The sequence below is a fragment of the Procambarus clarkii genome, chromosome 49 (assembly GCF_040958095.1).
Source record: "Procambarus clarkii isolate CNS0578487 chromosome 49, FALCON_Pclarkii_2.0, whole genome shotgun sequence".
NCBI classification, from domain to species: Eukaryota; Metazoa; Arthropoda; class Malacostraca; order Decapoda; family Cambaridae; genus Procambarus; species Procambarus clarkii.
Genome location: NC_091198.1, coordinates 34,735,109 through 34,763,024, shown reverse-complemented (window position 1 = coordinate 34,763,024; position 27,916 = coordinate 34,735,109). Strand labels below are relative to the sequence as shown.

The 27,916-nt window shown below is 40.9% G+C and overlaps 1 protein-coding gene across 1 annotated transcript in view; it reads right to left on the bottom strand.

Annotated features, from left to right (window-relative positions):
* LOC123763247 (protein tramtrack, alpha isoform) overlaps positions 1-27,916 on the bottom strand; it is a 242,845-nt gene that overhangs the window by 90,345 nt on the left and 124,584 nt on the right. Inside the window, 1 exon segment of the mRNA XM_069303178.1 lies at positions 22,168-22,317. Within this exon segment, the coding sequence (XP_069159279.1) occupies positions 22,168-22,317 (150 nt within the window).

Sequence of the window (27,916 nt, the reverse complement as noted above, 5' to 3'; positions counted from 1 at the left end):
ACAGGCAATAAATAAGGAGAATGAGGTGAGAAGCAGGAAAGAGAAGAAAGTAATTCTTGGGGGAAGTAAGGTATAAGGTGGGGAGTAGGTAAGAGAAGAAGGTAAGAGTAAGGCAAAAGGGTAAGAATAGGATGAATGGGATGAGTGTAATAATGGGATGAAGTAAGAATGGGAAAGGTAAGACTAAGAGGAGGGGTAAGAAAAAGAAAAAAGGGGAGTGTAATAATGGGATGAAGTAAGAATGGGAAAGGTAAGACTAAGAGGAGGGGTAAGAAAAAGAAAAAAGGGGAGTAGGCTTAAGTTACGTCACATTTGTTAGGAAGGTTAGAGTATTTTGAGAATATACTGTGACAGGGAAGAGTCAACAGCAACAAAGCCAAGCGAACAATTCACCAAGCAGTTAGGTCAAACTCCCCAAGCTGGCCACTGCCTAGTGGCAGCACCACTGGGTGCTTCTAGCTCATGTACACACTCATCATTCAGGAGGCTAAGCCAACAAACTGACACCCCTGATAAGGAATGATGGGGGGAGAGGGGAGGCAGGAAGCCACTGAGGACCAAGCAGACAGAGGCATTTCATCACATTCAATGCTAGTTTTCCTGGAGGAGCCAAATAGTGGCTCCCTGTAGCTACCCACTTAGGAAAAAACCAGTACTTACTGCAGAAAAGAGCAAAGATCAAGTCCCCATAGAGGAGAGACCAGGAGGGAAAATCTTACACAGAGCAACTCAGGCACAATGGGGCTCGGGAACACTGACCAGGTAATGAACTTCCAGGACCCCCAACTTTCAGTTACCTTTTGATGAATTCGCAAATCAATGTCTTAGTGGCCCTGTCTCTAACCAGGCCTCCAGGTTGGTAGGTCTGGTCAACCAGGCTGTTCGATGCAGCTACTCGCAGCCTGACATATGAGTCACAGGCTACTAGTCAGCTATCCTTTGAAGATGTTTATCAAGTCCTCTTTTAAAAACAGAGAGAGGTCAGGCAGTTATATACCTTACGTAATTACCTAAATGTAGTTACAGGATGAGAACTATGCTCGTGGTGTTCCGGTCTTCCCAGTACTCTGTCGTATAATGCTTTGAAATTACTGACAGTTTTGGCATCTTCCACCTACTCACTTAGTTTGTTTACTAAGTGTATCACAGGTTACACAGGTGGTATGCAAACAAGGGGACACAGGTGGAAACTGAGTACCTAAATGAGATACAGGGACATTAGAAAGAATTTTTCAGTGTCAGAGTAGTTAACAGATGGAAAGCATTAGGCAATGATGTGGTGAAGGCTGACTCTATACAAAGTTTCAAATGTAGATATAATAGCCAGTAGGCTCTGGAATCTGTACATCAGTTGATAACAGTTGAGAGGCGGGACCAACGAGCAAGAGCTTTACCCTTGCTAGCACACCTAGGCTAGTACAGGAAACACATTATTAAATGAGTAGAGGGAGTGTTGGAAAGCCTTGGCCCTATGATGTTGAACGTGTTCTCTTTCAGCATACTTACTGCACCTCTGCTCTTCAAAGATGTGCACATCCTGCCATGCCTTCTGATCTCATGTTGTGTTCTTTCTGTGTGCACATTTGGAACCAGTCCTTGTATTTTTCAGGTGAAAATCATTATGTATCTCTGTATTCCTTAGAGCGCAGGCAAGAGATGTTTAAAATTTTAAGCGATGTTTTATTGAGTGGATTTAAGCAGTAAAAGTTCGTCATACCCTCTACAGGTCAGCAATTTCTCTAGCTTTGAATGGGACTGTTGGTGTGCAACAATATTCCACTCTAGAGAGAACTAGCATCTTAAAAGTATCACTAGCATGGCATCTAGTGTTTGAAAGGTTCTTCTTATCTAACATTTTTCTTGCACTTCTGACAGCTACTTTATGGTGTTTTTTAAAAGTACTGTCTTCTGACATGATTACTCTGGAATCTTTTACATTGCTTTTTCTTTCAATAGTGTGGTCTGACTGTTTTATATGTGGCTTTCATTTTGGTAATTTTTTCCATAGCACAGAAGCTCAAACTGATCCTCATTAAACCATGTTATTTCTGTGACCCAAGAGAGTAGGCCAAAATGGGGACCCACTACAGCTGTGACTGTGACAAGACCCAAAACCTGCATCAATCAAGGAAAGTGAGGAAATAATTGAACCACGCCCTGAATCAGGGTATAAACATGACAAGCCAAGAGACGACTCGCAGAACCAGGAACACTTACCAAAAGGCAGGCTGCCAGACAAGGTGGACCAGACGGAAGGCGGCCATGTGAAGTCACAATGGGATGCAATCCGAGAAAAGACCCAGAGAAGGCCGAGCTACACCCCAAGTTAAACTTCTGTCCAACTCCTTGGATACTTCAGAGCCAGAAACAGGGATTGGAAGACCAGAAGTGGAAAGAACCATACCCACAGGGAAAGGAAGAGAAGGTACAGACCAAGTCTAGGTGGAGATCACCAACATCTCCAACTCTGGGTCCTTAAACACTAGTAGGACCATCTTCAAGGGGCTTCAAGCTGAACAATATGTCGCAAACACTGCAAACAGGCAAACCTTGCCTGTGTGAAGTGTTCATGGCATGTGCTTGGAAAAGCCTCCAACTGACAGGTGGAATCATCAAAGCAGAGATGCTAGGCCATAAACATTACAGACCCAACAGGCAGCATGGCAGGGGCAGAATAAATGATCACTGTCAGTTAACAAAGTCAATGAACATCCCTCAACTCACAAACAGGGAGACTGGGCACAAAGGACCTCTCCATAAAAACTATGACGTACACCCAGAGGGAATTGGGATTCCCAGTCTAAAGGACAACCTGTCCCCTTGCTGGGAACGGACACAGCCATAGCCTAACCATCAGGCTACAGGAGGGGGACTGCAGCATTCCGTGTAAGCAAGAGCGTGAACCCCCAGTGAGCCCGAACCCAACTAAAGAATGCCCTCCAATCAAGGGTCCAATACAGGAATCAAGATCCCGTGAACAGCCCAAGGTGAGGCTCCTGCCCCAGTGGGTCGGCCTCACACGGACAAACGCCTAAACACACCAGAGAAGGGGAAATCTTACAAAGGCAGCATTAGCACAAGAGAAACCTGAGTACATACAGCCTGAAATGCGCAGAGTCAAGCACACAGAAGCCACAATCAAAACATGCACAGGAAGTTACACTACAATAGAAAATGATAAAATAAAGCAAATAGCCCCCACAAGACAATCAAATCTAAGGATGGGCAACCCGTAGCTTGAAGCTTTGAGGGCTTCCCTGCGAGCTGAGTGACTGGAATCACAACAAGTTGGTGTGCAGACACCAACATCAGGAACAGAATTTACTTGGGGAGCCAGCTGAGAGCATGAGACTAGCCATATGGTGGTGGTAATTAATACTGAGTTTCGAGATTGAGTGAATGTTTTGTTCTGTAAGATTTGTTGTGGTGTAAGCCTGGGGTTTTTCTTGAATTCATTTTCTGTGAACCCTCCATCTATTCATAAAGCCGTGTTGAATTTCTGGAGGATTTTTCTCTGTGAGGTGGTAGACTGCTCTCTGTGCCTCTATCAGGAGGGCCATTTTCTGGCTCTGGTTTCCAGTAGACCAAACAAAACTATCCATGACTGATGTGACCTTATAATATAAAGCAATCTCAGAAAGACAGCTGCAGGAAGACACAAGGGGCTTCCTCCTGAAAATATATCCTACAGCAGAGCAGGAGAAAAAGCAAAAGACAAGCAACCTAAAGATTAAGATGCTTGGACAACCAAAAAAGGCCCCTCAAATGCCACATGAGCAATTGGGGGGATCACAAACAGCAAGCGAAGCCCCTAAAGAAGATGGGAACGACTGCAAACCAGGGCAAGATCTGGACCTAATACAAAATAGGGACCCAAATCCTAGCCATGAGACGGGCCAGAGAACCAACCTGTACTCGGAAACCCAAATAGCGAGGAGCAACTGAGGAACCAGTCTCGGGTTTGCTCAACTAATGCAGTAAGCAAGTAGTTGGTTTGATCAAACTAATGCAATACGCAAGTGGTTAGTTAAATCAACTAATGCATTATCAAGCAACTCGTTCGATCAATTAACACTTTCACTCGGGCATGACGCAGCATTGCGTCATCCGTTTACTATCGGTAATGCCGGGGATGACGCAGCATTGCGTCATCCACTTTAAATAATCGCCAAAAATCAGGTTTTTATCCGATTTTTTTGGGACTGGTTTTAAAATGCGCGCCGATCTCTTCCCATTTTCTTTGTTGCGCCTCGTGGCCCGCAGGCGGCTCTGCACACTCCGTCGGCCCATTGTTTTCGCTCCACTGTTGTGACCGATGTCGCCTCCCCTCGCATCTCAAACGTGTGAACATTTCGGCTATTTTCCGTGGCTATATTTCTTACTGCGGCTTTAGAAACTATCTACGCTTACTCCACGATGGATAGTGATCATGAACAAGGCCCTTCCAGGAAGAAAATTGCGAAAGAAAGGCTTGAAAAGGGCGGGAATTGGTTGTGTAGCTGGAAGGCGTCTGAGCGCTCACTCGCGGCTAACGCGTGGCCCGTCTTCAACTCGTCGGCGGTTGGAGCGTGACCAGGTTTTTATTTTTATATGCTAATGTTCCTCTAGAGAATTCTATTGCAAACCCATTGAGACCAAAATGAAAGACCTAGGACAAAAATTGAGGTGACCAGAGTGAAAATAGTGAAAACATTTTATCGCGTTTGCGCGCTCCTGGGTAACTCGTTCGCACTTTCTCTGTTTGCTGTGGATAATTAGCCGTGCTTTTGAAGTTTATATGCATTTAGAGCTGTAGAGAATTCTATTGCGAACACAATGATACCAAATTTAATCTCGTAGGACGAGAATTAAGGTGACAAAGTTGAAGAGAGTATACACTTTTCAGAATTTACGCGCGCTCCCGTGAAACCCTGGGACCCAAATCGCACAGTTGAGGGGTGGCGCGCGGGGTACGCCAAAGTGTTAATATATTAGGCAAGGGAATAGTTTTGGTCACAACTAATGCATTAACCTCAGCACTGAGCTAATATTTACAGCCAACATCCCCCCAGTGCACATCAACCCTCAAATTTTTTCCCTTCTAGTACTGTTAAAATTCATTCTCTGATCATAGTTTCTGAACCGATTATGTGCCTTTGTAACCCTTTCCACCATTGCCCACGGGATGGGTATGGGGCGCATAATAAAGAAAGAAATTGAATTGATCATCGGAAAAATAATAATAAAAAAATGTGATAAAAAAATAGATGTGAACGTGCATCACGATTTATACTCACACCCACAGTGAGCATCCTGCAAGTGGGGAATTCAGTCAGTGAAAGTTGCAACCAATAAATTTCTTACAAATTATTGTCAGTGTAATTAACACTTTCGCGCTCTCGGCGCTCAAAAAAAACAATACCCCAGATGCTTTCGGCACTTCGCGCGCCTACGCGGTAAGACCGAAAAAGTGTACACTCTTTTGACTGTCCTGACAATAATTGAAGGCGCACGTATTTAAATTTGGTATCACTGTGTTCGCAATGAAATTGTCTATAAGAGCATACCTATAAAATGCCGCCCAAGCATAAGGAGTATCAACACCAAATAAAAAACTATGCAGATCACTCGCCGAGAGCGCCAAACAGCAACAAAATGTTTCCACTCTCTTAATGGTTGCGAAGCCTACAGTTGTCCTACATCGCTAATTTTGGTATCATTGGAATCGCAATAAAATTCTCTATACGGACATATGCATATGAATGTTTAATATAGGTAATTGCCCACCCGCAAGAGTGTGTGAAGTGGAGAGTAGTTAGCCGCGAGCGCACTGGCGAAAACACAGGTGGGAAATCATGCTTGGAAAGGTTATACGTTTCCTGACCCTACTTTTCTATGTACGTATTTCTTTTTTATACCAATGTGTTCGCAATAAAATTTTCTATAAGATGAACTGTATAACATTTGTACAAAGCATGTGTAAGAGAAGCGCCAAATATAGAACCACGTCGCTCAGTATGCGTTCGCGGCTGAAACGAACGCATTGTTTTCGTTCGTTTGATGTTTGTCATGTTTATACTTGTTGAAACATTTTATAATTTGTATGACAGTGATCGCAGTAAAATTCCCTACACAGACATATACATAACACATACAAATATTTCCCACGTGTTGGATATATCAACGGCTAAAGGGAACCCACTGCCACACGCTCGCCACACCCCCAAACATACTTTGTGTATTTTTTTTTTTACTCATAGAAGTTTATGTGATATAATATTCATTCTGGTACCAAAAAATTCGCAAATAAATTCTCTACAAAACAAAAGTATCCCCATCCATTTCGGTTAAAAAATGGAATTTATAGAAATATTTTTTCGATTGACGAGAAAAGTAGGCAGTTATGCGGAATCGTAAGAAAAACCAGTGACGAGTTATCTCTAATATAAAGCGCGAAAGTGTTAAGAAGTTTGTTCAGTTTTTCGCTTTATGTTTATTAGGTTCTCACTTTTGTTGTAATAATAAAATGAGCAGCACTTCAATAACCACATATATATGCATATTTATAATGTGTGTGCATCAAAATGTTTTATTTACAGTAAATTACAAAGTTCCCTTTGAATGAATGCCATATTTTGCAAAATATACGATGAAGGCACACAAACATTCATACCAAAACAGAGATACAAACCTAGGAAACAGGATTGGTTCAACAGAAATTGCAAGAGGGCTAGAGATCAAAAGACACAGGCATGGAATCATTATAGGAAGAGGCCAAACCCCCAAACATACCAGCAATACAAAGATGCGAGAAACAACTACACGTCAGTAAGGAGAGAGCCAGAGAGGAACTTTGAGAACAGTATAGCAGACAAATGTAAATCAGATCCAGGCCTTTTCTATAAATCCATTAAAAGCAAGCTGCAGGTAAAGGATAATATTCAGAGGTTGAAAATGGGGGACAGATACACGGAAAATGAAAAGGAAATTATGTGATGAAATATTAAAGTTTTAAACAAAAAGTTCCAAAGTGTGTTTGTACAAAATGAGATCTTCGGGGAACCAGACACAGTAAGAATTCCAGAGAACAACATAGACCACATAGAGGTGTCTAGAGACGAAGTGAAACAAATGCTCTTGGCGCTAAGTAAGAACAAAGCAGTTGGCCCAGATGGAGTTTCACCATGGGTTCTGAGAGAATGTGCAGTTGAGCTCAGCATACCACTTCGGCTAATTTTTCAGACATCTCTGTGTACAGGAGTCGTAGCAGATGTGTGGAAACAGGCTAACATAGTTCCAATCTACAAAAGTGGCAGCAGGGAAGACCCTGTCAATTATAGACCTGTATCATTAACAAGTGTAAAAGTCAAAATATTGGAGAAAATAATAAAAAGTAAAGGGATAGAACACCTGGAGAGACATGATATAATATCAGACAGACAGTATGGTTTTCGATCTGGAAGATCCTGTGTATTTGAATTTACTCAGTTTCTATGATAGAGACAAAGATTTTACAAAAAAGAGATGGTTGGGTTGACTGCATCTATCTGGACCTTAAAAAGGCTTTAGACAGTTCCACATAAGAGGTTGTTCTGGAAACTGGAAAATATTGGAAGAATGACAGGTAAGCTTCTAACATGGATGAAAAATTTTCTGACTGATAGAAAAATGAGGGCAGTAATCAGAGGCAATGTATCAGACTGGAGAAATGTCACTAGTGGAGTACCACAGGGTTCAGTTCTTGCACCACTGATGTTCATTGTCTACATAAATGATCTACCAGTTGGTATACAGAATTATATGAACATGTTTGCTGATGATGCTAAAATAATAGGAGGGATAAGAAACTTAGATGATTGTCATGCCCTTCAAGAAGACCTGGACAAAATAAGTATATGGAGCACCATTTGGCAAATGGAATTTAATGTGAATAAATGCCATGTTATGGAATGTGGAGTAAGAGAACATAGACCTCACACAACCTATAAATTATGTGAGAAATCCTTAAAGAATTCTGATAAAGAAAGAGATCTACGGGTGGTTCTAGATAGAAAACTATCTCCAGAGGACCACACAAAGAACGTTGTGCAAGGAGCCTATGCCATACTTTCTAACTTCAGAATTCCTTTTAAATACATGGATGGCGAAATACTAAAGAAATTGCTCACGACTTTTGTTAGGCCAAAGCTAGAATATGCAGCGATTGTGTGGTGCCCATATCTTAACACTTTCGTGCTTTAGATTAGAGATAACTCGTCGCCGTTTTCTCTTACGATTCCGCATAAGAGCCGAGTTTTATCGTCCATCGAAAAAATATTTCTATAAATTCCATTTTTTAACCGAAATGGATGGGGATACTTTTGTTTTGTAGGGAATTTATTTGCGAATGTTTTGGTACCAGAATGAATATTATATCACATAAACTTCTATGAGTAAAAAAAAAAATACACAAAGTATGTTTGGGGGTGTGGCGAGCGTGTGGCAGTGGGTTCCCTTTAGCCGTTGATATATCCAACACGTTGGGAAATATTTGTATGTGTTATGTATATGTCTGTGTAGGGAATTTTACTGCGATCACTGTCATACAAATTATAAAATGTTTCAACAAGTATAAACATGACAAACATCAAACGAACGAAAACAATGCGTTCGTTTCTGCCGCGAACGCATACTGAGCGACGTGGTTCTATATTTGGCGCTTCTCTTACACATGCTTTGTACAAATGTTATACAGTTCATCTTATAGAAAATTTTATTGCGAACACATTGGTATAAAAAAGAAATACGTACATAGAAAAGTAGGGTCAGGAAACGTATAAATTTTCCAAGCATGATTTCCCCCCTGTGTTTTCGCCAGTGCGCTCGCGGCTAACTACAGTACTCTCCACTTCACACACTCTTGCGGGTGGGCAATTACCTATATTAAACATTCATATGCATATGTCCGTGTAGAGAATGTTATTGCGATTCCAATGATACCAAAATCAGCGATGTAGGACAACTGTAGGCTTCGCAACCATTAAGAGAGTGGAAACATTTTGTTGCTGTTTGGCGCTCTCGGCGAGTGATCTGCATAGTTTTTTATTTGGTGTTGATACTCCTTATGCTTGGGCGGCATTTTATAGGTATGCTCTTATAGACAATTTCATTGCGAACACAGTGATACCAAATTTAAATACGTGCGCCTTCAATTATTGTCAGGACAGTCAAAAGAGTGTACACTTTTCGGTCTTACCGCGTAGGCGCGCGAAGTGCCGAAAGCATCTGGGGTATTGTTTTTTTTTGAGCGCCGAGAGCGCGAAAGTGTTAAGAAGCACATCAACAAACTGGAAAAGGTGCAAAGACATGCTACTAAGTGGCTCCCAGAACTGAAGGGCAAGAGCTACGAGGAAAGGATAGAGGCATTAAATATGCCAAAACTAGAAGACAGAAGAAAAAGAGGTGATATGATCACTACGTACAAAATAGTAACAGGAACTGATAAAATCAACAGGGAAGATTTCCTGAGACCTGGAACTTCAAGAACAAGAGGTCATAGATTTAAACTAATTAAACAAAGATGACAAAGAAATATAAGAAAATTCACTGTCGCAAACAGAGTGGTAGACGGTTGGAACAAGTTAGGGGAGAAGGTGGTGGAGGCCAAGACCGTCAGTAGTTTCAAAGTGTTACATGACAAAGAGTGCTGGGAAGACGGGACACCACGAGCGTAGCTCTCATCCTGTAACTACACTTACACACACACACAGAATGAGGGAAGGAGATGTACCGTCAGTACTGGATCTAGTATTCACCAGGAAAGAAGAAGAGATTTTTGACATCCAGTACCTTCCTCCCTTGGGAAAGAGTGATCACGTCCTGTTAGACATTAAATATGCTTTAAGATATCATCTAGAAGAAAATGGGGATATTGAAACAGTTGATAAACTCGATTTAAGGAGAGGCAACTATGGGGAACTTCGAAATTTTTTTAATGAGTGTAATTGGACAGAATTGTTGCTAGGCAGGGAAGTAAATGAAATGTATGCCAAATTTTTAAAACTATACGAGGAAGGCACACAAACATTCATACCAAAACAGAGACGCAGGGCCAGAAAACAGGATTGGTTCGACAGAAATTGTGAGAGGGCAAGAGACCAAAAGACACAAAAATGGAATCAGTATAGGAAGAGGCCAAACCCCCAAACATACCAGCGATACAAAGATGCGAGAAACAACTATACAGCAGTAAGGAGAGAGGCAGAAAGAAATTTTGAAAAAGGTATAGCAGATAAATGTAAAACAGAACCGGGCCTATTCTACAAATTCATAAACAACAAATTGCAGGTAAAGGATAATATCCAGAGGTTGAAAATGGGAAACAGATTCACGGAAAATGAAAAGGAAATGTGTGAAACATTAAATGAAAAGTTCCAAAGTGTGTTTGTACAAAATGAAATCTTCAGAGAACCAGACACAATAAGAATTCCAGAAAACAACATAGAGCGGATAGAGGTGTCTAGAGATGAAGTGGAAAATATGCTAAAGGAGCTCGGGAAGAACAAAGCAGCTGGCCCAGATGGCGTTTCACCATGGGTTCTGAGAGAATGTGCATCTGAACTCAGCATTCCACTTCACCTGATCTTTCAGGCATCCCTGTGTACAGGAATCGTAGCAGACGTGTGGAAACAGGCTAACATAGTTCCAATCTACAAAAGTGGCAGCAGGGAAGACCCCCTCAATTATAGACCTGTATCATTGACAAGTGTAATAGTGAAAGTATTGGAAAAGCTAATCAAAACTAAATGGGTAGAACACCTGGAGAGAAATGATATAATATCAGACAGACAGTATGGTTTTCGATCTGGAAGATCCTGTGTATCGAATTTACTCAGTTTCTATGATCGAGCCACAGAGATATTACAGGAAAGAGATGGTTGGGTTGACTGCATCTATCTGGACCTAAAAAAGGCTTTCGACAGAGTTCCACATAAGAGGTTGTTCTGGAAACTGGAAAATATTGGAGGGGTGACAGGTAAGCTTCTATCATGGATGAAAAATTTTCTGACTGATAGAAAAATGAGGGCAGTAATCAGAGGCAATGTATCGGAATGGAGAAATGTCACAAGTGGAGTACCACAGGGTTCAGTTCTTGCACCAGTGATGTTTATTGTGTACATAAATGATCTACCAGTTGGTATACAGAATTATATGAACATGTTTGCTGATGATGCTAAGATAATAGGAAGGATAAGAAATTTAGATGATTGTCATGCCCTTCAAGAAGACCTGGACAAAATAAGTATATGGAGCACCACTTGGCAAATGGAATTTAATGTTAATAAATGTCATGTTATGGAATGTGGAATAGGAGAACATAGACCCCACACAACCTATATATTATGAGAGAAATCTTTAAAGAATTCTGATAAAGAAAGAGATCTAGGAGTGGTTCTAGATAGAAAACTATCACCTGAGGACCACATAAAGAATATTGTGCAAGGAGCCTATGCAATGCTTTCTAACTTCAGAATTGCATTTAAATACATGGATGGCGATATACTAAAGAAATTGTTCATGACTTTTGTTAGGCCAAAGCTAGAATATGCAGCTGTTGTGTGGTGCCCATATCTTAAGAAGCACATCAACAAACTGGAAAAGGTGCAAAGACATGCTACTAAGTGGCTCCCAGAACTGAAGGGCAAGAGCTACGAGGAGAGGTTAGAAGCATTAAATATGCCAAAACTAGAAGACAGAAGAAAAAGAGGTGATATGATCACTACGTACAAAATAGTAACAGGAATTGATAAAATCGACAGGGAAGACTTCCTGAGACCTGGAACTTCAAGAACAAGAGGTCATAGATTTAAACTAGCTAAACACAGATGCCGAAGAAATATAAGAAAATTCACCTTCGCAAATAGAGTGGTAGACGGTTGGAACAAGTTAAGTGAGAAGGTGGTGGAGGCCAAGACCGTCAGTAGTTTCAAAGCGTTATATGACAAAGAGTGCTGGGAAGACGGGACACCACGAGCGTAGCTCTCATCCTGTAACTACACTTAGGTAATTACACATACACACACACACACACCATATACTCATGTCAATGCTCCATTATTGAAATATTTAAAAGTTTTGGGGAGTATGATACCGAGTGAAAAAGTTGACAAAACACAGGGCAGTGCCACACACTTTACACCTTGTCACTAATTCTTCTCTCTGTGGCCTTTGTGTGTTCTTAACCCCTGCACTTGCGCACCTCTTAAAATGACATTCCCATGATGCGCCAAAAATAAGTAGTTCCAAAAACCATATTTGTTCTTTTTGGTATTGCTAATTACCACCCAGGAAGCACAAAAAATCCAAGGAAAAAGTTTCTACTTCTTATAGTTTAGCTGTAGTGGCCTGGAAAAGTTGCATTTTCTTGGTAAAAATGAGGCGAGTTACAGCATGGGAATAAATTTGTTGAAATATTTTCAATGTTTCTCACTTTATTTATTTAGTTGTTTTCACACTAACAAGTTGTATCTATGTGTCAAAGATGGTGTTCAATATGTATAACTTTGAAATATACTGTACAAACAATGTGTATATATATAAACACACCGTGTATTTATTCATACTAGTATAAATATATAATGCCTATAAAATATAAGCCTGGCTTGAGGTTTATTATCCCTCAAACCGCTAGGGGCCCAAATGGAATTCACACCCACAGGCGCAACAAAAAAAAAAATTCCAAAAAATTCTTTCGTCTTATAGAAGTGTTCATTTTTGTTCCCTGATCACGGAAAAAATAACAAAAAAATCGTAGGTGGCATATTTTAGCCGCAATAGGGTAGGGAAGTGTGGCAAGAAAGGGGCGTTGGCAGAGCCTTCGCCAGATGAGGTCTACTCCGCCCGAGCTGTCAGACGGCAGTTGCCACAAATATATTATTACCTAATTATTTCAATGTCTCTGATTGATTTTTTCTTAGTTTTTTTGCAGTAATATTATTCCATACAGTGAATTGTGGTATATTTATATTATAAAATGTGTGAACCATCGCTGTACTCAAAATTATGGTGTGCATATTAGTGATTCAATTATTATGTTCATAAAACAATAAACAAATAGTTTTGCTGTTGTTACACTATATACACAGGTTATATATAAGTATTTGCATATTTTGTACACCATAACGAACTACTAAGTTGGTCTTGTGAGTCAAAAAGCAACGAGGAGTGACCGCCAAACACCAGCGAGCCACTCACTGCCACTCCCTCCCTCAACACCACCTCACTCACCCTCATTCACCTCCTACAATACTCTTTCTGTATTTATTCACTATACACAGACGTTATATATACGTATTTACATGTTTTGTTCACCATAACTGTACATCTAAGCTTGTATGGTGAGTAAAGGCCACAAAGACGTAGCTACTCACACAGTCAGCTGATCGGCGGCTGCCCTCAAGGCCAGACGCACTAATATTTGTCCTTCAACAATATTGTTTGTGGTGTTATTACGCTATATACACACATATTATATATAAGTATCTACCTGTTTTATTCACCATACCTCAACAAATAAGCTGGTATGGTGCCCAAAGACCATAGTGGCCATCAGTAAACACCATGCCAAGACGTGCAGACGACGCTCTTCCCTCACCAAAATGGCGGCTCCCAACCTACTCCTCTCGCTGTTATCACACACTATACACACGTTATATATAAGTATCTACATTTGTGTTCACCATATCGAACCACTAAGCTGGTATGGTGAGTGCAGTCAATAATTGGTGGCCACACAGTCAGAAGACGACGCCACAACCCTCCCTCGCACAGCCTTACGCCTCCCTCCATGGAGCACAGCGCTAAATATCACCACAATCCTGCTATTATCAGAATCCTGGTCAGTTTTATCACAGTCAGGGGGCTTCAGTAATACTATCACTGCTAAATAATAGCAGTATCATATATATTATGGTATTTGTAGGCGATGCTGTGGTCACAAGCTGAACAGCGGTGCTGTGAGCTCGTACTGCGTGCGCCAGCCTTGGTGGCTTGCTCGATACTGACACTGTAACATCCAAGAATGTTGGCCTGGATTTTTTTTCTAGGTGGCATCTGGCAACTATCGGTCGTGGCTGTACTATAGCTGCCCCTATCCCAGGCGAGGAGTTTAAATTATAGCGCTAGACACTGAAATCATATATAAATGATGTGCGCGGTTTCGGTTTTGTCACTGATATCATTTATATATGATATGCGCGGTTTGAGGGCTAAGGTTTGTTGTACATAAGCCTAAATCATATATTGGGCATAGCACACTTTTTGCCTGAAATATATAGTGGTAATCACTCACTTGATGATGTTAAAATTTCAGCGGCTCATAGTATGGATGTCCTACACATTCCTTAAGCCATGGCCTTAGGAACGTTTGTTAGGTCCAAGTAACCTAGGCCACATTACTAAGGCCATGGAAGGAAATCGAGGGATTCAGGATGCTTTTTTCAATAACTTGAGGTTATCTTGAGATGATTTCGGGGCTGTAGTGTCCCCGAGGCCCGGTTTTCGACCATGCCTCCACCCCCAGGAAGCAGCCTGTGACTGCTGACTAACTCCCAGGTACCTATTTACTGCTAGGTAACAGGGGCATCAGGGTGAAAAACTCTGCCCATCATTTCTCACCGGCGCTGGGATCAAGCCCGGGACCACAGGATCACGCGTCCAGTGTTCTGTCTGCTCAGGCCACCGGCTCAACATAGGGGAATGATTACTGAAGGCCCGAGAAAGCAAATGCGTGTCCCCTTGTATGCATAGGAGTTTCGAATCATATGATATATTGACAATCACATGTCGGCTGGCACACCAGCACGCTCCATAATATGTCGGCTGACACAGTGCAAGAGTTAAAAGCAATGCACACACACACACATGGGCCACTTGCACACTTTCCAGTAAATGGCATGTATTATAACTTGTGAAGCTGTAAGGCATCCCTAGAATTCCAGTCTGTCAGAAGCAGCAGGAGGCATTGTTGGACTCTGAATGTGTCATTATGACATGTATGTCTTTGCCAGACTGTTTTAATAATTGTGTCACAACAGCGAGACTAATCACATGCATAGCAGGTCTACAGCCTGATTTTATCATGTACACATTGTAACTGTTCAGCATCGTTAAATCAGCAAAGTGAAAAAAAACATGAGATTGGCAATTGGTGCCTTATTTCCCAAATCATTGGCCCGTTAAATCTGGAATAAATGAGTTCACCGTGTCTGGTGCTCGTTAAACTGGAGGCCACTAAGTTATATATATGCTCAACAGCGCCAACCATCGGTCATACTTATCAACAAAACACAAGTTTATGTTATAATCCATGATACAATCTGACATATATATTGGTTGTTTGGTTCCTATCTTCACACTGTTACAGTTCACTATCATACCAGTGTGAATGGTTGTCAACATATTTACTTCTTCTCTGTCTTTCCAATCAACTGCAAGTATTTGGGAACATTTTCTTAGTTACGACATTCAGCTACTGAAATATTTTTATCATACATTGGCATTTGCCTTCGTGGTTTTACTGTGCCCCCCCCCTCCCACACACACACACACTACATAGTAAACGAGAAGGTCTTATAACAATAATGAGAGAGATCATAGCGAGAGCGGATAACGATAGTTCACGACTGTTGATAGTCAGCGACTTCAACTTGAAATCCATAGACTGGGAAGCATGTGAAGCTAAAACAGAAGATTTTTGGACCTGTAAACTTGTAGACCTCATCCTGGAAACATTCTTGTATCAACATGTTAAACAAGCTACGAGGATGAGGGAATGGGACGTTCCCTCCATGCTAGATTTGATATTTACCAGGAAAGAGGAAGAAATATTTGACATTCAGTACCTTTCTCCCTTGGGTAAAAGTGACCATGTCTTTTTGGGAATAAAGTTTGCAATGCGTTATAATCTAGGAAGAAAATATGACGGTCGATGCAAATGAAAAACCTGACTTTAGGAGAGGCCATTATGGCAACCTTAGAAATTTTGTTTGTGAGTATAATTGGACAGACTTGTTGCTAGGCAAGGAAGTGAATGAGATGTATGTCAGGTTTTGTGAAATATATGATAAAGGCACAAAAAAATTTATACCAAAACAGAGAAGCAGAACTAGGAAACAGGATTGGTTCAACAGAAAGTGCGAGAGGGCCAGAGACCAAAAGACACAAAAATGGAATCAATACAGGAAGAGGCCGAACCCCCAAACATACCAGCGATACAAAGATGCGAGAAACAACTACACGGCAGTGAGGAGAGAGGCAGAAAGAAATTTTGAAAAAGGGATTGCAGACAAATGTAAAACAGAACCAGGTCTGTTCTATAAATTCATAAATAACAAATTGCAGGTAAAGGATAATATTCAGAGGTTGAAAATGGGAAATAGATTCACGGAAAATGAAAAGGAAATGTGTGAAACATTAAACGAAAAGTTAGAAAGTGTGTTTGTACAAAATGAAATCTTCAGGGAACCAGATACAATAAGAATTCCAGAGAACAACATAGAGCACATAGAGGTGTCTAGAGATGAAGTGGAAAAAATGCTCAAGGAGCTAAATAAGAACGAAGCAGTTGGTCCAGATGGAGTTTCACCATGGGTTCTGAGAGAATGTGCACCTGAGCTCAGCATTCCTCTTCAACTGATTTTTCAGGCATCCCTGTATGCAGGAGTTGTAGCTGATGTGTGGAAAAAGGCTAACATAGTTCCAATCTACAAAAGTGGAAGCAGAGAAGACCCCCTTAATTATTGACCGGTATCATTGACAAGTGTAATAGTCAAAATATTGGAAAAAATAATTAAAACTAAATGGGTAGAACACCTGGAGAGAAATGATATAATATCAGACAGACAGTATGGTTTTCGATCTGGAAGATCCTGTGTATCAAATTTACTCAGTTTCTATGCTCGAGCAACAGCTCGAGCTCGAGCAATATTACAGGAAAGAGATGGTTGGGTTGACTGCATCTATCTGGACCTAAAAAAGGCTTTCGACAGAGTTCCACATAGAGGTTGTTCTGGAAACTGGAAAATATTGGAGGAGTGACAGGTACGCTTCTAACATGGATGAAAAATTTTCTGACTGATAGAAAAATGAGGGCTGTGATCAGAGGCAATGTATCGGACTGGAGAAATGTCACAAGTGAAGTACCACAGGGTTCAGTTCTTGCACCAGTGATGTTTATTGTCAACATAAATGATCTACCAGTTGGTATACAGAATTATATGAACATGTTTGCTGATGATGCTAAGATAATAGGAAGGATAAGAAACTTAGATGATTGTCATGCCCTTCAAGAAGACCTGGACAAAACAAGTACATGGAGCGCCACTTGGCAAATGGAATTTAATGTTAATAAATGCCATGTTATGGAATGTGGAATAGGAGAACATAGACCCCACACAATCTTTAAAGAATTCTGATAAAGAAAGAGATCTAGGGGTGGTTCTAGATAGAAAACTATCACCTGAGGACCACATAAAGAATATTGTGCGAGGAGCCTATGCCACGCTTTCTAACTTCAGAATTGCTTTTAAATACATGGATGGCGATATACTAAAGAAATTGTTCACGAATTTTGTTAGGCCAAAGCAAGAATATGCAGTAGTTGTGTAGTGCCCATATCTTATGAAGCACATCAACAAACTGGAAAAGGTGCAAAGACATGCTACTAAGTGGCTCCCAGAACTGAAGGGCAAGAGCTACGAGGAGAGGTTAGAGGCATTAAATATGCCAAAACTAGATGACAGAAGAAAAAGAGGTGATATGATCACTACATACAAAATAGTAACAGGAATTGATAAAATCGATAGGGAAGATTTCTTGAGACCTGGAACGTTAAGAACAAGAGGTCATAGATATAAACTAGCTAAACACAGATGCCGAAGAAATATAAGAAAATTCACTTTCGCAAACAGAGTGGTAGACGGTTGGAACAAGTTAGGGGAGAAGGTGGTGGAGGCCAAGACCGTCAGTAGTTTCAAAGCGTTATATGACAAAGAGTGCTGGGAAGACGGGACACCACGAGCGTAGCTCTCATTCTGTAACTACACTTAGGTAATTACACACACACACACACACATACCAGTTCTTAGTTCAAGCAGGTACCTAGTTAGCAATGGATTGGTATATTAATTCATGCCATCTTTGTCTTTACTCCACAACTTCAAAACCCAGTGAGGAATCATTACTGGTACTGTCTACATCAATGCCAGAGTAAACTATAATGTCCAACACCGTTGCTGCTTCAGAATCACACAAAACAAAGAATTAAGAGTCCACATCAGTGAGGTTTGGAGGAGGTTATACTGCTTGAAGGCAAGATGACCTTTCAACAGCACAAAGCAATTTATTAATTACCTACTTCTGGCCTGGAATGTAGAAATATTTGTACTTTCCATTCAGTTTACTGAGAATGTGTTTCATCTTCCACAGTCTATCATCTGTGCTTTGGTTTTCACTATTTTCAAAATGAACGCACCAAGAAACAATTACTTATGTAGTTATGAATTTTCTGAGAACAGTTACTGGACCAAGAGTGTTTCAATAATCCTGGATGACATTTTCCACTGAATGTCTCATCATCACACAGAGGGCAAGAAACACAAAGTTCGCTATAATATACCTGGAGCATACTTATAGAGGGTTTTGAGCGTTCTACTTCCTGAGTCCAGCCTGGGGCCAGACTCGACCCTGCTCCTAGGGGTGTCTGCTTCCAAAGCTGCAATCGTGAATGTTGTAACATGCCCTAGATTCCAATATATTCGGCAGTCTGTTTGTTTCTTGAACATGTTCCATGAAAAGCTCATTGATATATACCATAAAATACTCTATTTCACTCACATCCTCAGCAGCATATGAGAAAATGGCTATAATCCCAATATCTAAATCTCACAAAGTGTGCATCATCTGTCCACATGAGTACATTTGGAGCATACATGGAGAGGGTTTTGGGAGTGCTTCTACTCCCCACTACAACCCAGTTGGTCCAGCATTTGCAAGAATCTAAATGCTTTTTGAAGAATTCCACCTTTGTTCCGGCAATATTTCTAGTGCTTGTTGGGAGGATATTAAACAGCTATGGACCTCTGATGTTCACAGTGTGTCTGATTGTGTCTATAGCACCTCTACTCTTCATTGGTTGTTCTGCATTTCCTTCCATATCTTTGGCTCCAGTATGTTGTTATTCTACTGTGCAAATTTGGGACCTGGCCTTAAAGTATCTCCCATGTATATAATATTTAATACCTCTCTCATCTCCTTACCAGTGAGTACATTTTGAAAGCTTTGAGAGTCCCAATAATGTGTGTTTTATCTTGTCTATGCATGCCATATATGTTCTCTGTAGCCCTGTATTTCAGAAAACTCTTCTGCTCTGAAAGAGGAAATGAGTACTGGAGACAGGACAGCACCAGTGATTTAAATAGTATTAGCACTGTTGTGGAATTCCTGGATTTGAATTTGATTTGATTTTCTGTTATGGTCACTAAATGTCAGGTCATCAGATATCACAACTCCCAAATCTTTCACATGGTGTTTTCCTTTTACGATTAAGTCAGATTTTTCCTGTACCCTGTATTTTATTTAAGTTCCTCGTTTCCACCATACCTGGAAGTTACCACTGTCAAACATCACATTATTTTCCGTTGCTCAATTGAAGAGTTTATAAATATTGGTTTGAAGGTTTCCTACATAGGAAATTTTCATACTGATTTTATCATCTGCAGAGGATGACACGACTACTGGTACTTAACATGAGTACCCAAATGACCCATAGACATATTAGAAAGTACTTTGTGTCATAGTTAACAAATGGAATGCATTAACAAGTGATGTGGTGGAGGCAGGATCAATACACAATTTCAAATGTAGATATGACAGAGCCCAATAGGTTCAGGAATCTGTACACCGGTTGACAGTTGACAGACGGGGCCAAAGAGCCGAAGCTCAACCCCTGCAAGTACAACTAGGCAAGTACATTTCTTTATGGATCTTGAATTCCAGAAGTCAGGACCTGGGAGCTTAGTGCATGTTAAAACACCTGCTGTTTTGGCAGAAACACCACTAAGGCCATGGCCATGTATCCTAGTACTGTATCAACAAAACTACATTGGCTAGGAGATTAAGCCTGTCTACTATGCACACTGCAGGCATGAAACGTTGAAGATCAAGGTATACAAGTTGAAGACAAGGACATTAGTCTCTCCATTTCCCCATGCGGCATTACATGGCAGCGTTTGTTTTGGTGAGAAGCTGACGTGGCAGAGATACACCTGGTACCATGTGTACCAACACCATGTACAACTCTACCATTAGCCACAGTAATGTTTAAAACTACAGAGTCTTGCTCACTAAATTCAGAAAATGAGTTATCTTCCACATGTTCATAGCTTAAGGGCACAGCATGTTGCAAAAGACCCACATCTCCTGTCTTGCAGTGGGAGTGGCTGTGTAGAGTGGAGCCACTGTGGGAGTGGTGATGGTGTAAGCCTCAACCTTGGGGCAGACATATGTGCATCAACTTTATAGTCTGTATCACTTCTTCTGAGTCCTGTGTATTGTTATCTCAAATCATCAGTCACTTTCATTGTCTGTTTTATAGTTTCTTTAAAATTTCTTAATCTGTAAGTGAATCTGTGGAGTGAGTTACAGCACTAAAGTGGGAGATGGAGGATCGTGCATTAGCCATGATAGCTGTATACAAACTGAGGCCATCGGGTGCCTGACAGCTGGGTGAACAGCGCTTCAGATTCGTAGTCCAGAGGTTCCGGGTTCGATCCCAGATGGAGGCGGAGACAAATAGGCAAAATGTTTCTTTCACCCTGATGCCCCTGCTACCTAGCAGTAAATAGGTACCTGGGAGTAAGACAGCTGCTACGGGCTGCTTCCTGGGGGTGGAGGCCTGGTCAAGGACCGGGCCGCGGGGACACTAAGCCCCGAAATCATTTCAAGATAACTTCGAGAAGCTCCTGCTGATTCACCGTATTCAGGTTTTTTGTAAAGATGACGGCCGTTTACTATTGCCCCTAGGCAGCGACTGGTTGCTCTGTTTACATCGCAAGTATTTAAATTTTATGCGGTAATAGAAAACATCCCCGATTGTGACGTACAGTTTACGGATATTTGGTGAGAAGATCCCTTGTTGTGTCACACAGTGGAATGGGTTAAGGCTTATGAATCGTCCATCATTGTATAAACACACCTCGGGAATTTACAGCTATTTGTTAACTTCTTGGGCTTTTCCAATGAGCAACCAACCTAGTACTTTTTTTTTCCCTCCTCACACTTCTGTTTACTGTATACCATTGCCACACTGTTGACCAGACCACACACTAGAAGGTGAAGGAACGATGACGTTTCGGTCCGTCCTGGACCATTCTCAAGTCGATTGTCGGACGGACCGAAACGTCGTCGTCCCTTCACCTTCTAGTGTGTGGTCTGGTCAACATACTTTAGCCACGTTATTGTGACTCATCGCTTGCCACACTGCATTACTAACACTCTGTAACTTAGTTTACATGCTGCCGTTCAATTGTGCATTGCTTTATCACTAATTTCTAGAAAACTTGTCAAAAGATATTAGATTTATACTTAATAATGTCAAAAGGCATTGTCTTGTACATTTGATGTTTAGCACACACTGCATATCTCGGGATCTCGCTCTACATCTTCTTAATTACAGTATTTCAACATTTTCTCAAAATAGACTTTTTCTCTTACTTAACTCACTTGTATAAGTTTTCAATGACAAAATACGTGCATTTGGAACGCACATGGAGCATGGGGAGTTCTTAAATTTTGCCGATACAACCAACAAAATCATGGGAATGAACGCTACACTGCCTCGTGAAACAAATCAAAACAATGAGATGTGAATTTATGCAGTCACATTGCTAGGAGGCTCTCACGTGGCACCAAATATGGTCAGTAGACAAACTAAGCCCATCCCCCATCCATGCACCTCACCACTTAATTGCAAATTTTTATTCGGACAACCTCACAGAGAATAACAGGCACTATAGTCCAGAGTCCATAAGTCGTCCATATGTATTCCAGAAAGTATGTTTTCGTCTGTAATTTATTTTTTATTAAACAAACAAAGAAACACGAATCAATTTTAGGGCCTAAGAACAAAACAAAATGTCAAGTTTTACTTACTTCAGTTGCCTCTTCATTAGAACCGTTCTCATTTTCTGTAGGTTGCTTTTCTCCTAGCTTGACCAAGGACTCAACAACACTCATGGTTTCTAATGCACCTGAATCCCCTACAACTGCTCCACTTGATGTTATTGGCACTCCACTTGCTTCCTGTTGGTATTGATCACAGCTTTCAGTTGCCTGACCAATATTAAATATATTTTAGAACCCTTTTCCTTATCCCTTCTCCTCAAACCCTCTTAGGTGATTCTATCTCCACTGAGCTTGTTCTTAATACTGTAACTGAATTAGTTCACAGCTCTCGAGCCAACTTGGAAAATACACGCCTTCATAGCTCGTCTGGATACAATGACAACTTAAATCCGCACCCCATATGGCCTGTCTCCAACCCGTTCTCGCACTTTCTTACAGTCAATATTGACTTATTAAATAAGTGCATATGTGACATACTAATTTATTGTGAATATTTTAGTTTACCTTGAAAAGCTTCATAGAAAACACTGACCTTACCTAACCTTCTTAGTATGTTAAGATAAGCATCTTATTGCTTCGTAATTACAATTACTACTTAACCTATACCTATAATAGGTTAAGCAATAATTGGAATTACGAAGCAATAAGATGCTTATCTTAACATACTAAGAAGGTTAGGTAAGGTCGGTGTTTTCTATGAAGCTTTTCAAGGTAAACTAAAATATTCTCAATAAATTAGTATGTCACATATGCACGTATTTAATAAGTCAATATTGACTATACGAAAGTGCGAGAACGGGTTGCTGTCTCACTGTCAGTCTTCCATTAACACTCACTTTCGGAAACCATGAATGGTTCATCGTCATAAAGAACATATCTGACCTAGAAGCTAATTATGTAATATATATATATATATATATATATATATATATATATATATATATATATATATATATATATATATATATATATATATATATATATATATATATATATATATATATATATATATATATATATATATATATATATATATATATATATATATATATATATATATATATATATATATATATATATATATATATATATATATATATATATATATATATATATATATATATATATATATATATATATATATATATATATATATATATATATATATATATATATATATATATATATATATATATATATATATATATATATATATATATATATATATATATATATATATATATATATATATATATATATATATATATATATATATATATATATATATATATATATATATATATATATATATATATATATGTCAGTACCTAGTAGCCAGAACTCACTTCTCAGCCTACTATTCTAGGCCCGATTTGCCTAATAAGCCAAGTTTTCATGAATTAATATATTTACTATAATTTTTTTCTTATGAAATGATAAAGCAACCCTTTTCTCTATGTATGAGGTCAATTTTTTTTTATTGGAGTTAAAATTAACGTAGATATATGACCGAACCTAACCAACCCTACCTAACCTAACCTAACCTATATTTACAGGTAAGGTTAGGTTAGGTAGCCAAAAAAAGCTAGGTTAGGTTAGGTTAGGTAGGTTAGGTAGACGAAAAAACATTAATTCATGAAAACTTGGCTTATTAGGCAAATCGGGCCTTGAATAGTAGGCTGAGAAGTGAGTTCTGGCTACTAGGTACGACATATATATATATATATACAGTATATATATATATATACAGTATATATACAGTATATATATATATACAGTATATATACAGTATATATATATATATACAGTATATATACAGTATATATATATATATATATATACAGTATATATACAGTATATATATATATATATACAGTATATATATATATATATATATATATATATATATATATATATATATATATATATATATATATATATATATATATATATATATATATATATATATATTATTTTGAATTAGATGCTATCAAGCTACTTTCATTTTATAATAGTACTATGGCTTGTCAGTATTCATATATTTTATTAATTTCTCAATCTGAAAAGTATTTCCTTCCAGGAGATGACACATGCAATGAAAGTCATCCTTAATTTCTCTTGCTATTATTGGAGCCAGGGTGGCTATTTTCTATACTGTACTTCAAACTATTTCTATAATATGACTTAACAGTTTCATTTAATACAAATCAAGTTTATTATCTTGAATATAATTAATTCCACAATTGTCATCAAGGGATTATAAAATTCCCAAACAATACAACACCCAGAATGAATACACTTCATAGCAGACATACTGTATTCTGATTAAAAATGGTAACATTTTCAGGCTTTCTTCTTACATCATCCGACACCATACCCATGGTTGCAAGACTGATTTAATCAAATGCAAAATATTCATTAGTTGCCAACACGACTAACATAATACAACATGCCACATTGTTAGAAGACAAGAGTACACACTTTGAGGTAAACTAACTGTTGAATTGTTGAAAAACAGTTTTGGAATATCGTGCACCTTAATAATATTGCAACCTACATAACAGATTCACTGTCTTATTCAATACACTAACGTACATTGCATCATTCAACTGCTGTACATGTGTTTTACACTTATGAAGTATACCTACTGACATACTACAGCATTAACTTTTTAAATTAGTGGCATAACAAAAAACCAGCATTGAATGTAATGAAACTCCATTTTCTGGGTCAGACCCGGAGGCTCCCTGGAGCTATCCAGGCTGATACGGATGTATTAGACTTTGTCATCAGTCATTGTGAATGGAGTTCTAGGCCTACCAGGGCCCACGAGCCAGAATCTGGCCCCATCAGAAGACCAGAAGAACTGAATCACGAGGAGCAATAGCCTATAGAAATCCCTGTGTGATTGGAAGCGTTCTGTGTCTAGCATCGACCGGGTCAGACATCCAGAAACGTAAGCGCCCCAAAACAAACCTCTATTCTGGTTAAAAAATTGCTACTGAAAATAAACTGGTGGACAGAATTCTCAAGACGAAAACAAGTAAATGAGAATGACGTCACCACGCTGCATGTCTGTGCAGTGCCCCCCTCCCTGGGAGAGGAAAGGGAGAGCCCCAGATTCTCACGCCGGCTATCCACACCCCAGTTCTGAGGCTGGATGTCAAAAACATGCAAAAAACTGCCGACCTGAAGGGAGGGTTGCTGGGAAGCTCCCGGGTCTCACCCAGAAAATGGCGTTTCATTACATTCAACATTGGTTTTCTGGGGCGAGCCCCTTCGGCTTCCCAGAGCTAATTACCCACAGATAACACAAGAGGGACAAACCCGGGAGGCAATCATCAACACAGCAAACACACAAAAATAATGGGCACGAGGATAAACCGCAGGCGGGCCAGACCAAAGGACCCAGAGGATGACCTGGCAGACCCGAAACCTGGAACAGGGAAGAAGGAAAACTGGTCAACCCAAAGCACGTCAATGGCTACCAAAGCCGTGGCAGAAACACCGCATCCTGAAGGATCGGCGCGAACAGCTTCAGCAGAGCAGACAGCACACATGCCGCCAAGATCAAAGCACCAGACCCCAGGAATGGCCCCAAGTGCCTCTACATCCTCCGTAAGCCAATCCAAAGGACAGCTCAACGAGGGAAAAGAACCGCAAGACCAAAGCCAACAGGCCACGAGCGCGCAAGGCCTCAGCAACCAGTGCAGCCGAAAGGGAGGGAACCTGCACGTGAAGCTGCACAATGCCAACATCCTGGGATAGGGCAGGGGCGAACAAGCATGCACTGAGGTGCTCAAATTCGCCCCCAGGTAAACCTGGATCACTGTCCCAGTCTCACGTCACTCCAAACTTGCGGAACCAACAGAACGTATGCCAAGCCTCCAACAACTAAATAGTGCAGTCCACAAGCCAGGACAACTCTGGAACCTCACAACGAATCCAGTGAGGAAACGAAGATCTAAACCTGAACATAAAAGGATCCATTATGGAAGCATAATCCAGATCGCGCAGGAGGAAAGCTGCATTGGTTTTCCGCATCACATGAGGTAGGAAACGAGAAGCCAGAAACCCCCGGAAGGACAGGACCAATGAACCCGAAGGGACACGGAGCCAAACCCCGGGAAGGGCTGACACCAAATCCAACTCGTACCAGGTGGAGAGAAAAGAAAACCCCACTCCCTGTAACAGTAAACCACACTCAGAGGGCACAAAAACCCAAGTGGGGTTCAACGGGGCCAAAGATCTCCCTAGTCACCACCTACCCCGCCTCAGGAACCTCCACAGCAGGACCCGGGGCCGAGCAATCCCCCAAAGCGCGCTTCACAAGAAAAAGCCGGGGCACCCGTAAAAGCCAAAAGGAAGGGGGGCCCAATGGTCAGACCCATATGCTTCAGCAGGAGGAACAGGCTCGAACGCCTCTGTCACCACCCCGAAAGGAGTATCCCCCAAGACTGCTCGAGTCTTCAACCCAATAAAACCCAGCCCCGACTCCGAAACCCTCAGATGCTTCGGAGACAGATGCAGGGGGAGAGGACCAGAACAAACCACAGCAGGGAAAGGACGAGGGGGCGAGGACTGAACCAAGGACGAAGCTACTAACACCCCCAAGTCCGGATTCCTATAACTAAAACGGGGCAGCCTTGGGGCTTCCAGTTCAGCAACCAACACAGCGTGTTGCTCCAACCTAAACTTAGCATGCAATGCCTGAGCTGCCTGCACCCAAACAGAATCATCAGTGGACTGAGTTACGAACAAGCAACAAAACTCAGCAGGACTCTGGGTCGAAAATGTCATCGACCAGCAGGTAGCATGAAAGAGGCAGAAGCGGAGAATGTCACCCTGAGACAAGGGAACAGAGCAACCTTCAAAACCACACAAGGCGAGAGGGAACCCACGGAATGCATCCATTGGACCCAAGTGCCCCCATGGGGTTTCCCAGGGGGCCCTTAGACAGGAAACACACAAAGGGAAGCCCAGGCCAGGTACTGCTAACCAGTGGCCCAGACCACAAAGAAAACTGCCTAAAAGCTGAACCCCCCGGACGTGTCCACTCACATAGCTGGGGACCACCAAGAACAATTGGGTAACCAAAACCAAGGACAGAACCCCCCCCCCCCCCCCCCACCATGCAGGAAACAAGAGACAAAAGAAAAACCCTGCAAGAGGACAACATACCCAGGCGGAACAGAGCCAGCCGCTATGAGAGGTGAAAACTAGCTGTGCAGTACCCTGGCTCCCCTATCAGTGCAAACTACCCCTACCCAAAGGCAAACAAGGGTGCATGAAACACCCCAGCACACTAAGGGCGGTCAATCACCGCGCAGCAAAAGACCAAGCAGAGGTAAATTCCAAGGTGACTTGTGGGTAGCCCCAAGCCCCAAGGGCAGTACTTACATGGCATCTAGGGAAGGTGACCCTAGGTGCATGCAGCCCAAGTACTTGTGAAATTACTCCTGGCTCTCGCACTACCAGAGAAACAGCACTACACCACAAGGCTACAGAGCTGGAGGACAGCAAATCAGGAGCCAGAGTCACACAACCATTGTCAATCACACGAGTCTAAGAACTGGGGTGTGGATAGCCAGCGTGAGGGTCTGGGACTCCCCTTGTCCCCTCCCGGGGAAGGGGGAAAGGAGAGTTCCTGCACAGTCCCTTCCCTCACGGAACTGTGCAGACAAGCGGTGCGGCAAAGTGGTGACGTCATGCTCGTTTTCGTTTGGGGAGTTCTGTCCACTAGTTCGGCTTTCAGTAGCAATTTCTTAACCAGAAT